The sequence below is a fragment of the Cryptomeria japonica genome, chromosome 8 (assembly GCF_030272615.1).
Source record: "Cryptomeria japonica chromosome 8, Sugi_1.0, whole genome shotgun sequence".
Lineage (NCBI taxonomy): Eukaryota > Viridiplantae > Streptophyta > Pinopsida > Cupressales > Cupressaceae > Cryptomeria > Cryptomeria japonica.
This window is the reverse complement of record NC_081412.1, coordinates 531,108,460-531,121,606: the sequence shown is the minus strand read 5'-3', so window position 1 is coordinate 531,121,606 and position 13,147 is coordinate 531,108,460. Positions and strand designations below refer to the sequence as shown.

At 36.6% G+C, this 13,147-nt stretch overlaps 1 protein-coding gene across 2 annotated transcripts in view; it reads left to right on the top strand.

The window, feature by feature from the left end:
* The first annotated feature begins 724 nt into the window (after window positions 1–724).
* The window catches only part of LOC131063721 (uncharacterized), a 100,927-nt gene continuing 88,504 nt past the window's right edge, over window positions 725–13,147 (top strand). The window contains exon 1 of one of the 2 annotated variants that reach the window (XR_009111122.2): window positions 725–1,063. Coding sequence is in view for 1 of the 2 variants with exons in the window: in XM_057997622.2 (XP_057853605.2) it covers window positions 921–1,063 (143 nt within the window). In the remaining variant the exon portion in view is untranslated. The remainder of the gene's footprint in view (window positions 1,064–13,147) is intronic. The other variant, XM_057997622.2, reaches the window with a different exon arrangement.

Here is a 13,147-nt window from a genome sequence, read left to right as displayed (position 1 = left end):
GATGCCAACGCCGCCCAACTTCGCTCCGAGTCCAACACCATGCTCCGCTTCACTTGCACCCTGTTGTGCCCTCAGAGAATGCTGCCGATTCAAATTTTCGGCAATTTGCACCATCCTATTAGTAATTTCTTTTCACCATTTAATTTTTGTTTTATTCCTATAATAAGATAAATAAATAAAAAACATCTTTTTTATTTTTATAACGGATAAACATTAAGTATTTGTAAACCATTTTTCAATTTATTTTTATTTCTATAATGAAATTAAAAATTAAATAAAAAACATTCTTATTATTTATAAAATTATTTTTATTTTTTATTTTTATAATCATTCATACATACATACATAAATGGGAGACACAAGTTCCATGAAGACCTTTTCTTGGATTGAACAAATATCATATGTATAAATAAATAATAAATATATTACGCTTGTAAAAAAATTGAAAATTCATCGTTACCCATTGAGGCCATACATACATACATAGATGGGAGACGCAAGTTGCATGAAGATCTTTTCTTGGATTGAACAAATATCATATGTATAAATAAATAATAAATATATTACGCTTGTAATTTTTTTTGAAAATTCACCGTTACCCATTGAGACCATACATACATATATACATGGGAGACACAAGTTCCATGGAGATCTTTTCTTGGATTATATGTATAAATAAATAATAAATATATTACGCTTGTAAAAAAGTTTGAAAATTCACCGTGACCCATTTAGACCAACCGTCCAATTTCCTTCCCCATCATCAAAAGTAGCATAACATCTGTAGAATGGCGTCTGCGTTTTCTTTTGGCATTTCTCAAACTACATATATACCGTTAGAACATTTTTGATAAAAAAATCGGGTGTGAAGAGTCGCGAGGCGACTTGGGCTGGTAATTCTGGAGAGAGAAGATTGAGAAATGGAGATGGAGAAGACTGATGAGTGTTTGAGGAGGAAGAAATCAGACGATGCGAGCGCGGCAATTGCAGCGAAGCTCTTACAGGGTTGGGCTCTTTTAAATGATTATTGTCCTCAATGCATTAATCCTCTCCTTCGCAACAGGTTCCGAAATTTTTAAATGCTTTTACAATTTTTAGCTCTGTGACACTTTATTTTGGGATATGCATACTGTCTGAGAATTATATATAAGATGCCTGAAGCCATGGATGACAAGGCTATTTTTCTGCCGATTCTCGTTTTTAAAATTTTTTGTATTTTTTCTTTTCTGGGTAATTCTTGGGTTAGGTTATGGGCAAACTTAGACATGTTGCGGGATAACCTTGAATTGCAATCTTGAAGACCTGTGAACATGTATCACCTTCAAATACAACCTATAATTGTTGCAGGGCAGCTTCTTTATATGTTGGAGTTTTGGGGCGTCTTATTAAAGTGAGGGGGTTTGAACTTGGTTGGCCATCTTATGAATGGTGCCTATTAATACATGTAATGAAATAAATGCACCTCTTACGTAAATGTCCAAGGAAAATTAATCAGCTCATAATGATTAATTAAATGGTATTGGAATAATTAAGTAGTGAAATTAAATGCAGGAATTATCAATAAATCCTAATGCTTAGGTGGATTCTGAAGATGGGAAAATGATTCTGAAGATGACTGGAGTTGATTCACTGCACTAGTGGATTTTTATGTTTTGCTTATACAACCGTATCAGAATCTGAAAATGGATTGTATTTCGCTTTGGTTCACCTATGTGCCCGTGGACCTGATATGCACAAGTGCAGAGTTGAATCTGGTGCATGGATCTGAACTGTACGTTGCAAGAATGATCTGTCATAATTCTGACTGTTGGAATTTGTTTGCTTCACTTTTCTGATATCTGAATCTTCGTAAGGACTGGCAGTGTTCGGAAGCACCTTTTGGGAGTCTATTAAAGTGCAAGGGGCATGTTCTCCTCTGTCAGACCCTTAGGATGACCAATTCAATGTCTTCAGAACAATGATTGAGGACAGCAAGAGTGCAACAGACCTAGGATGATGTATGTTGATCTAATGCTACTACGATGCTCTAGAACAATGCTCTTCAACAACCCCTAGGTTATCCTTGATTTCAAGATAAATGAAGTAACGTCTATAAATAGAACAATATAGCACACATATCAACACAGATGCATGTTAGGTTGGTTCACAATGCGTAGTAGGAGGGAATTGGCAGGATTTATTTTGAATTCGAACTTTAAGAGTCACGGTTCAGATCAGCAATTGTGGAAATGACGCAGGTCACTATGCACTTGTGGATTTGTTCTAGGCTGATGGATGGATCTATGTATTAGGATCAATCTCAGGGGATGAGTGATAATGGGATTAGATTATAGTAATGTCATGAACCAAATTTATACAAGAATATGTCACCACAAAAAAAGGAAAAAGGGTATGGGCATGCAATATTTACCATCACACAATTATATCACAACTGCTTGGGCCAAAATCCGAGAATCTTTGTGGTTTGATTTTGCATTCAATCACATCCTTTTGGATGAGGAATCCAAACTTGTATATGGCTTGGCGTTTATTTTGAAGGCTAGATTGAATTTTTAGTCTTGCTAATTTCATCTCAAAGTCCATGGCTTGCTGAATTGATCTTATCTTTATTTCTAATTTTTATATATTTCTTAATGGTTTGCTTTCTTTGTTATACTTTGATATGAAATTTAACTATGTTATATAAGAATTCAATATTAGTATAAAATCAAAGATTCAAAATGTAATTGACACAAAGAGAGATTTCTACAATTTCAACCATGCATGGCATCGAAATTTAAGTTAAGATATCCATATAATATATCATTTTCAATATCAATATTAAATTAAAGATTCAAAATGTAATAGACGTGACTAGAGTAGGATGAAGGTATTAATTCATGAAATCTTTTGGAACTCTAACCACCTTTTTGTGTTTGCATACAACTTGGATTTGAATATAGAAATGTCCTATAAAATAGATTCAAGAATTTAAGAAATAAGAACAAAACAACAGACAGATTTTATTTCCATCTGGGATACTTGACATCCTCATGATAGTCGATGAATGTCTCAGATGGCCACAACCATCTTGGGGATGGCCAAACATCCCTCAAATGATTCGGATTTTGTGCCATTTGGGGATGTCCCATAGTTTTGGAAAAAAAATGGAGACAGCCAAGGGGCTCCTCTTGCCTTCTCATCATCTTGGAAATGTCATTGAGGATGGGGGTGCCAGTTTCAAGGGCAGGGATGTGTCCCTGTGGAACATGGAAGTTTAAGTCAAGTGCAACTGAGAAGCTTGACAATATAGGTTGTGACCACAACAATTGATGAGTTGGCATAGATTAGACATAGGAAAAGGATGGCAAGGTGTGCTACCCTTTACTCAGCCAAGGAGGATTTTATAAATTTTGATTGCAATAATGGTTTCTTCTTGCATGAATGAGGAAGATAAAATGAGCAACGAGTGTGTATACGCATGTTAGTGTATGTATCATGAATAGTAGTTAGCGATGACAATTGAATTGAATTTGAAGAAGTTGAAAACTTGAAATATTCAATTTGAATTTAGAATGCTTCTTGATGATAGAAGGGTTGCCTATCTCTCTCTCGTCCTTTCTTTTATTTAGTCCCTTGCATTGTCGTCTTGAACATAGAAGGTAATACTGTCTCTGATTTATTGAATTCTGGAGAGTACTTTCTGGTCAGGAGCTGTGCCCAAGAGTATCTCTTCAGTTGAAGTTTATAGACTTACACTTGATTGTCTTCAATGGTGGCGTACATAATAACCAAGCTGCATGAGTAGATGGAGAGGAAACCCAGTATAGAGAACTTGGGGTCATTATCATAGCAATTGTTCCCATTTTACCACTAGACTGTGGTCTGCTAAACAGAGGAGAGCCTTTCAAGTGATGTGTAAATTGATTGTAGGTCTACAAGATGCCTTGAACAAAGTTTTTTTGATGGAAATGATTCAGTAAAAACATAAGATAGAGGCGATAAGCCAGCTATTTACTATTTATTTTTAGAAACTATTGCTACATATCTGATTATTGAAATGGAGCTAAGGGTGTGGGTTAAATATGGTGGTCAGGGGTTTGTGTTGTCATCAAAATAAGATGAAGACAAGCGAGACAATCACAAACGATTCCGCATTGATGAAGGGAAGTTAAAATTTAGTAAATTGAGATACATTGGAGTTACTCATATTATTTATATGACATTGAAACAATTACCTTTTGCACTTTATGATGATTGAAGTTGAATGGCATTGTTAATGTTTTGAAAAGTAGGTTTTAGATTGTAAACAGAGTTGCTGAATACTTTCTCTTTGCTACTCAAATATGTGTATCTGCATATCAGATACCAGATATTGATACAATATTCCCAATTAGAAGATGAATAACATATCAGATGTATCTGTTTACAAGCCCATGCTTGGGCCATATCCAATATATATGGATACAGTACCACATCGTCCAGTGTCATATCCAGTTTATGGTTATAAAAGAACATTCAAAGATTGCAAAAGAGATAAATCACAACTCATCCAAGCTGTAAAGCATAATCAAATCCGACCCAATGGAAGCATGCATAGATTGCAGATGCGAGGCATATTACTTTTAATTATATGGTTTATTGCTTCACCTAGGTTATAGTCCGGAAATCATCATTAATGAATTATTTTGTAACTAATACAAAAACATTTCTGATAATTCTGGGCATCTTTTGCTTTTATGATTAGACTAAATTTTGCTTTTATGTGTTAGATTTTGTGATGAACTAAATTAACTGAGGACCTAATATCAATGAATTTGTAATGTCCCCTTGTTGAAATAGGATTCATTAATAAATAATAATAATGGATTAAAATATAAAAGAATAAAAATAAAAATTAATATAATTAAAATTTAGTTAAGTTTAAGGAATGGTCAAAAGGCATGAAATGAAAAGTTGTGTCTCCCTCAAATATGAGATATAAAAGGGAGAGAAGAGAACTTCATTGGGAAAAAAAAGGGAAAAAAAGGAAGAAAGAAGAGAGCAAAGGAATTAAGGAAGGATTAATGGGAAGAAGATAAGGAAGTGACTCTTTCAAAGGGGCAGCAATGATGAAAGGTTGTGACCCTTTCAAAGGGTGTTAATTGTGAAACGTTGTGACCAATAAGAAGAGGTGTGACTCTCCCTCACATTGGAGGATATAAGGTGGAGAAGTTTTCATTTGAGAAGGTAGGATCCATGGAATAGAACAAAATATCTGAAGTGTTAAAAGCAGATTTAGGAGTAGACCTAAATCAGAATTATAAGAAAATCTGGAAGAATGATATGAACATGTATCAAAGAGATCAGAACACAAATACAAATCTGCAAACAATAATAAAGCAGGTTATTGAAGGAAAAGAAGAGGAAACATTAAATCAGTAATCAGAGAATCAGACCTGATGGAATAGAAAGGATTCTCGTACACACACACATATATATCTAAGTATAGGTAGCAGATCAGATTGATATAAACAGCAGACGTTTGCATTTAAAGAAGGAAACAACATCAAATTGAATATATCCAAATTACTACAGCAGACTGAATATACGTAACTTGCAATACTTCAAGTATATTGGGCAAGATTTAGTGTCCTCCCAAAAGGGGACATTACAGAAATAGCGACAAAACTATAAATAAAAATGATGCCATTCTTTTATAAATTTAACTGATGATGAATGTGCTTTTGAGCCACAATACAATGAGTAAGATACAGATATATAGGCCACTTGGATGAGTGAGTCAGGATGACAAATGTCCAAGAGATCATGAGTAAATTCTCAATCAGGAGTTGAGTTAACTCAGTCAAGTGAAACAGAGGGGGCACTTAACTTCCATCAATCAATAATTGATGAGACAGTGGTGGCACTTGATGACCTCAAGTCATGGATGACACATCTTTATTAGTTACCTAAGTTTAGGAAAATAAAATATCCTATTATCCTAAGTAAACTTAATGAATAGGTGCAGTATAACACTTATGATATAGTACCGTCCTAGGTAAATTATAATATTATACCAACACGATTGTCCCCTTGCATGCTCCATTAGAGATTTTGAAAGTCATTACATTTTGACATTTGTATAAGTTAATGGATTTTATGGACATATAGTCATTCCTAATTACACACATTAAAAAAAAGAGCTCAAGTGGGAACATTAGCTCCAAATAAGATTATAGGCTTTAGGCATATTTTGGTTGGAACTAGCTTAGATTTATCCTGGACAAGTGTAATATGCATACTGCTAGTGCTCTTGGATACTTTCTAGCATGTGCAATTGCCTTTACCTTTCCAAGAAAGTCCTTTTCAGTTGATGTTACCTCTTTAGATATTTCAATTTCCAGTAATATTCCCACCCCCTTTTGGTCCATTCTTAAGTAGTTTATGGTTGTTCAGATAGTTAAATCTTTTATAAAAATTCTGCTTTTCAGTCTTTAAAATAGAAAAGGTTAGTATTAATAATTATTCTGAAGTCAGATTTATTTCTAAGCTCAGATTCATATTTTTTTTCAGGCTTAAACTTTTTACTAAGATTTACAATATTTATGATGGGTTTAAACTTTAAAGCTGGCACATCACAGTAGTATCAATTGCTCTTTTGTGGCCTTGTATCTCAACTACTTCTAGAGAAAATAATAGGGAATAAGAAATTCTGATATCAGTGGGTTAAGCCACAAGGACTTCCTTGGATGGTATAAAGGACTACATGAATCAAATGGATCAAGCCTTGCATGCATTGATTGTGGCAATGGACAAAAGGGGCTGACAGGACAAGTGTGGTAGGGAAGAAAATTGTTAGAAGAGACCCTAGAGAGGAGGATTGGACATGATTATGCATCCTATCAATTAGGGTACCTGTTGACGTGTCTAAAGTCGCATCGCTGCAACTCTATCCTGCCAACACAAAATAGAATGATCTCGCCGAGTATCCTATCCTCTCTTGTATAAGGAATCCTAATGTTGTTTTAGTTGATCAATGGGGACGACCTCAAGGTTTCAACTGTCAGGTCATGACTATTGGATAGCTCAATAGTTTGATGTGTTTTGTTGGAAACACAAAGGGGACTTACGGTTAGATAAAATCGGTTTGTATCTGATTCTCGAACTAGGAAATAAAAGCAAAAGAGAAGGGTTTAGGAAACGTAAAATTAATAAGACTGGTATGCGGGTAGACGGATTCAACATAACCGATTCCTGCTTGGTCAGAATGGCTCACAACCTCGTAGGAATGGTGCAATCTTCAAGGGGACTTAAAGATTTTTAGACTGTAGGTGCATGCCCAAACACCCAATTCTGGTGCAACTCAGACGGACACTTGCAATTGAACTAAACACAAATTTAAAGGCTCAGACTAACCATACACAAGGATACACAATCAGCATATCCTCAATGGTATGAGCCCGAATCCATCAAATACCTGCACACCCAAAAGAAAGAGCTATCTAAATTGCTGAAAGAAACCATGCAAACAGACTAAAACCAAGATGATAAACACCAAATCAATGTCCATTATATTGATTCTAGCTGCCTATTACAACAATTTCTGCAGCATTTCTATGCTATTCCTAAAATCTAACCTTCTACAAAACTCTAACCTATTCTAACTACCTAAAAATCTAACAGTCGAACTGTCTAAAAATCTAACCCTTTACAAAAGAAAGGCCTCTGCCTTTTATATATTTTGCAAACTGAACCAGAGGCTAGGATGGACTGCATCCAAGGGCCCTAATTTGCCTTCTAGAAGCTGGCAGCTTTAACCCATGCCTACTCAATTCTCAGTTATCCCCCCAACCACTATCTCAACTGCCTACCTCTATTTGGCTTCAATTTGGTCAATCCGGGCAATTGAACATAATTGGTCTGTGTCCCTTTGTTTTAAAATACATTAGGTGGGGCCCATAGGCAACCTTTTACAATAAAACAGTTTCAAGCACTTCACTTGGACACATTAGAAAAAATTCAGCCCTTTTGGATAATTTGCAAGGCCGCTTTAAAAAACGCTTTCTAAAAAATAATCGGCTTTTTTAATGAAAGTGCAAAGTCGGCCCTCTTGCTTGCTTTGCAAGGCGAGACGTAGGGCAAAATGCGAAAATCGTGACTTGCATTTAGAGGGAAAAGTCAGAACTTTGTTTTGCCCCCCTATGAATTTCGGCTTCTAAGACAAAAATGCGCGACTTATTCTTTTCCGTTTGCTCGCGATTTCATGACATCGTGCGACTTGGTTTATTTGCTTTCATCAATTCGGTTTCTAAGACAAAAATGTGCGACTTGGTTTTTTGAACGTCCCTTTTCCATTTTCGGCTTTTGGGCCAATTTTGAAGCTTTTGAGATTTTGGACTTTGAAGCCTTTGAATCGAACTTCAGGCATTTAGGCTGAGCTCCGCGATTTTCCATCAAGTGCCCTCGCGATTTTACATTTCTTGCAAACTAATGAAAATTGCCGATTTTGGTTCCACTTTTCTTCGTGCCCTGCCAAAACGCGAGGAGAGGCTGAATTTAGGCTCTTAACGCCAAAGTCGATTCAGCAAAACTTGGCACTTTCTCACGAAATGGGTAAATTTTGGTTTTCTTTCTCGCAAAGTTGAGGCAGATGCCGAACTTTATTTTATGCTCTGGTTTTAGGTATTGGCTTAGCCGGGCTTGAAAGTGCAAGTGTGATTTACCTGCTTAAACGCCTCCCTCTCCTTCTCTCCGAGCAATGGGGGTCCCCTGTTACGGACGGGGTGTGTGTGCAATGTGCACAACAGTACCTTAGGGAATAATAGAGGCAGCCACATAAATGAGAGCCTGAAATAGGGAATTCTAATGCCTGTGTTTGATAGTTGCAAAGAAGTTATCATCCAAAGGCTTGCATGGGTAAGACACTTTTTTTTTTCATTTAAATATAAAGGGGGGTTATTCAAAGTTTCAGTTTGCAACTTTGCATCTTGAAGGACCAACGTTTGACTGGTGGCAAATCATTTAAGGTGGGTGGAAAGAAGGTGGTGGAGTAGAAATAACCACTCAGGACCAATATTTGATGGCATTCTGTAATAACTCTAAAGCTAATACCGAATATAAAGCATAGTGGCATGTGATTCAAGAAATTCCACCAAGCCAATCTACTGATAAGAACAGCTTACCTGTAGTGTGATGGGTTGAGATTATCAGGTGCTATATCAAACCCTTGTTGCCAACTTTGCATGAAATTGTCATTCAACAATAAAGCTTTTTGAAAGGGTTGTTGGATTGTCAAAAGAAAGCATAGTAAATGCTTCTAATACCACTGACTTATGTTTGAAAAGTTTTTATGAACCAGCGCAAATAAAGAGGGAAAATCGAGAATGCTGAGTGATTGAAATGAACCTAGGATTTTTTCCTTATGTACTGGTTAACAGATTCAAACCAACACATGCAAGTAATTCTCATAACAGCAACAGTCAAACCATAAAATTGCCATTCCAAACTACTCAGATCAGAGAATAAGCTTAACTTTGAAAGTAAACCTCAATTTATTCTGTAATGCACAGTTCACATTTGTCAGAGTTCAGAATTACAAAGCTTAGAAAACTGACCAATCTAGTTACAGTTGGACTGTGTCCCTTCCTTACAATATTTATTATTTTCTATCCCTTAGAATCAGATGTGTGTGAATAAAAGACTGCATGGATTGGAGGATTTGTTTCCAGATCTGCCAAGTGCATTGGAAATACACCTGCCCAGGTTGGTGGATGTTATTTTCTGCTCTTAGCTCTTGATTGTTTGCCTCTTCAGATGATTAGATGTCCTAGACCAACTATAGAGCAGCCTAGGGAATGCCTGGAAGGGACTTGCAGGTTTGCAAGTAGTATTCCCACCCATATATGACCTTTCGCTGGTGATTACTGCCGCTGTAATGCAGGCCTTTGAAGGATGCTGGTAGGTGCCTAGCAACCCTTTGGAATTTAACTCCAAAATTGCATCAATCTCTCTAGTTCCAACACTCGGAAATAGCTGTTCATATTCAGATCTCTTCCATACCAGTCAGGATTTTTGTCTTGTTAGTGCTTAGGTATTGAATTTGCCCAAAGCAACCTCCTGATCCTAAATGAATGTGATTACTCTTGCATTTATACCCGTTTGATGGCACCAAAACCCAAAAACAGGTCAGCCACAAAAATACCTTCCCAAACAGGTTGGCCACAAAATTTATGATGTTTTAATTCACTATAAATTTATTAAAGTTGACACCCCAAATCACAAATCAGGTCAGCCACCAATTAATTAATATTATCATTACTATATATACATATATATATATATTATTAGTATTTAAAAACACTTTAGTCTTTTATTAAAATAAATAATATCCCTTCTCAGCGAATGAAGGGGACACGACAGTCCTCCCCTCCTGGATTTTGCTTGCCCTCAAGAAACCTCAAACTCAGATGATCAAAGATCTCAACTCTTCCACGTGGCAACTTCCAGATGTAGGTTCTTCCACTTTACCAAATATACAAGAATGACCTTATTACGAAGCCTCTTTTCCCTCATTTCAATGATTGCTTTTGGTTCCAAAATCAACCTCCCTTCATTAGCTATTGGTGGTAGATCTAATGAAGGAATGACCCGCTGTCAAAGGGACTTCTTAAGGCACGACACATGAAAAATGTTGTGTATCTTGCTGATCTCTGGAAGTTCCAGCTCATATGCAACCACACCAATTCTCCTTACTATCTTGTAGGGTCTCTAAAATCATGGCTTCAACTTGTTAGCGCACCAATTCTCCTTACTATCTTGTAGGGTCTCTAAAATCATGGCTTCAACTTGTTAGCGCCACTTCCTTTGATGGTAGATTGTCTATAGAGCTGTGATCTCAAAAACATCATGTCTCCAACCTCAAATACTCTGTTAGTTTGGTGGTGATCAACATACAACTTCTGTTGGTTTTTGGACTGTAGTAAGTTTTCTTTGAGTGCTTTCACAAATCCCAACTTTGTTGAATAAAATCTTTAGCTCTGGGTGCTCTACTGTGCGAAGTAATCAAATCTATGAATGAAATAGCATCATAACCTTAGAGTGCTTTGAAAGGAGTCATACCTATAGATGTGGTGAGTAGTATTATAGTAATACTCACCAAGGTGTAGCCATTTGATCCATGCTGTTTTTTGTCCTGTAACATAATTCCTCAAGTAACCTTCTATCCATTTGTTGACGATTTCTATTTGTCCATTGGTTTGAGGATTATAAATAGTGCTTGGAGTTAATTATGTACCTGTCAATCGAAAAAGTTCTTGCTAAAATAAGCTGATTAACCTGCTGTCTCGTCACTTATAATGTTCCTTGGCTGCCCATGAAGTCTGAAAATCTCTCTAAAGAATAGATCAGCCACTAGTAGAGCCCTATACTCTAAAGATATAGCATGAAAATGAGTCTATTTAGTGGGTCTATCAACAACCACATAGATACAATCTTTACCTTGCATTTTGGAAGTTGGGTAATGAAGTCCATGGAGATACTCTTCCATTTCTGATTTGGAATGGGCAGGGGCCGCAATAGACCAGCTGGAAAAACATGCTCATAATTTGTCTTGTTGACAACTCATACACTTCCTAACATGCTTCAACACATGACCTTGAGCCCTTTCCATGAAGAGTGCTCCCTTGCTTGTATGTTTTAAAGTATTATGGTGTGTCATGGCATGCCTTCAAAATCATCTCTCTCACCTTTGATTCTCCAAGTTACACTTGATCCTTGTAGACAATGAGTTTATTCACCACTTAGTACCTATCAACTTGTAGCTTGCCTTCCAAAATGTCAATGGCAAAAGTGTTTTTGGCATATTTGGCTATTATAGAGACCTTATAAACAGCAAAAATGTCATTCATAGAGCAAAAATAAGGCTTCCTAGAGAGTGCATCAGCCACTGCATTATTCTTTCCCTTAACATATTCAATATCAAAATCATAGGCTTGTAACTTACCCATTTTTGCTGCCTATCATTCAAATCCTTTTAATTGAGGAAGAACTTTAAGCTATTATGATCCATTTTCACCACATACTTCCCACAAACCAAGTATTGTTTGAATTTGGCAAGTGCATGCATGACGATCAACATCTCCTTCTCATAAGTAGAGAAGCTTTTCTCTGTCTCCTTGAGCTTCTTGCTCTCAAATGCCACGGGGTGCTTATTTTGCATCAACACTGCCCCAAGCTCTTCTCCTGAAGCATCACATTCTAGAACAAAAGAAAGTGAAAAATCAAGAATAGCCAAAATAGGACATGAACTCATTACCTCCTTGAGTTTGTCAAAAGATCGTTGTGCTGTTTCACTCCAAGAGAAAGCCCCCTTTGTCAAGTTTGTTAACAAGAATGGAAGCTATGAAAACCCCTTCATGAACCTCCTATAACAGCTGCAAAGTCCCACAAATCCTCTCAAATGTGATAAATTCCATGGTCTAGGCCAATATTGAATCACCTTGATATTCTCCTCATCCACACTAACTTCTTGGGCACTAATTTTATGCCCCAAATATAGTATTTCTGTCAACGCAAACTCACATTTGGATGCTTTGGTGTGGAATGAATGCTTCTCTAGTATGCCAAGCACCTCATCTATGTGCTTAAGATGATCCTCCCATGTCTTATTGTAGCTAGAAATGTCATCAAAGGAAACTAGCACACATTTCCTTGACTGCAAAATAAATACCTGATTCATGCATGACTGAAAGGTGGTCGGTGTGTTGGTCAACCCAAATGGCGTGACCAAGAACTTGTAGTGCCCATAGTGACATCTAAAAGCTATTTTGTGCACATCCTTGTCTCAAATCCTTATCTAATGATACCTCGACTGTAAGTCAATCTTGGAGAAGTAGACTGCACCATGAAGCTCATCTATCAACTCATCAATCCTGGGTATGGGGTAGCAATTCTTGATTGTTTTCTTGTTGAGAGCTCTTCAATTAATACACATACTCATCATCCCATCTTTTCTCTTGACAAAACCACATATGACATGAATGGGTTGGAACTAGGTTGTATGTGCTCCTTGTCCAATAACTCCTTGATTGTCTTCTCGATCTCTTCCTTGTGTCTTCTTGGGTGCTGATAAGGAGTAGTGATGATAGGTTTCATTCCTTCCTCAAGCTTAATCACATGTTGAAAACCT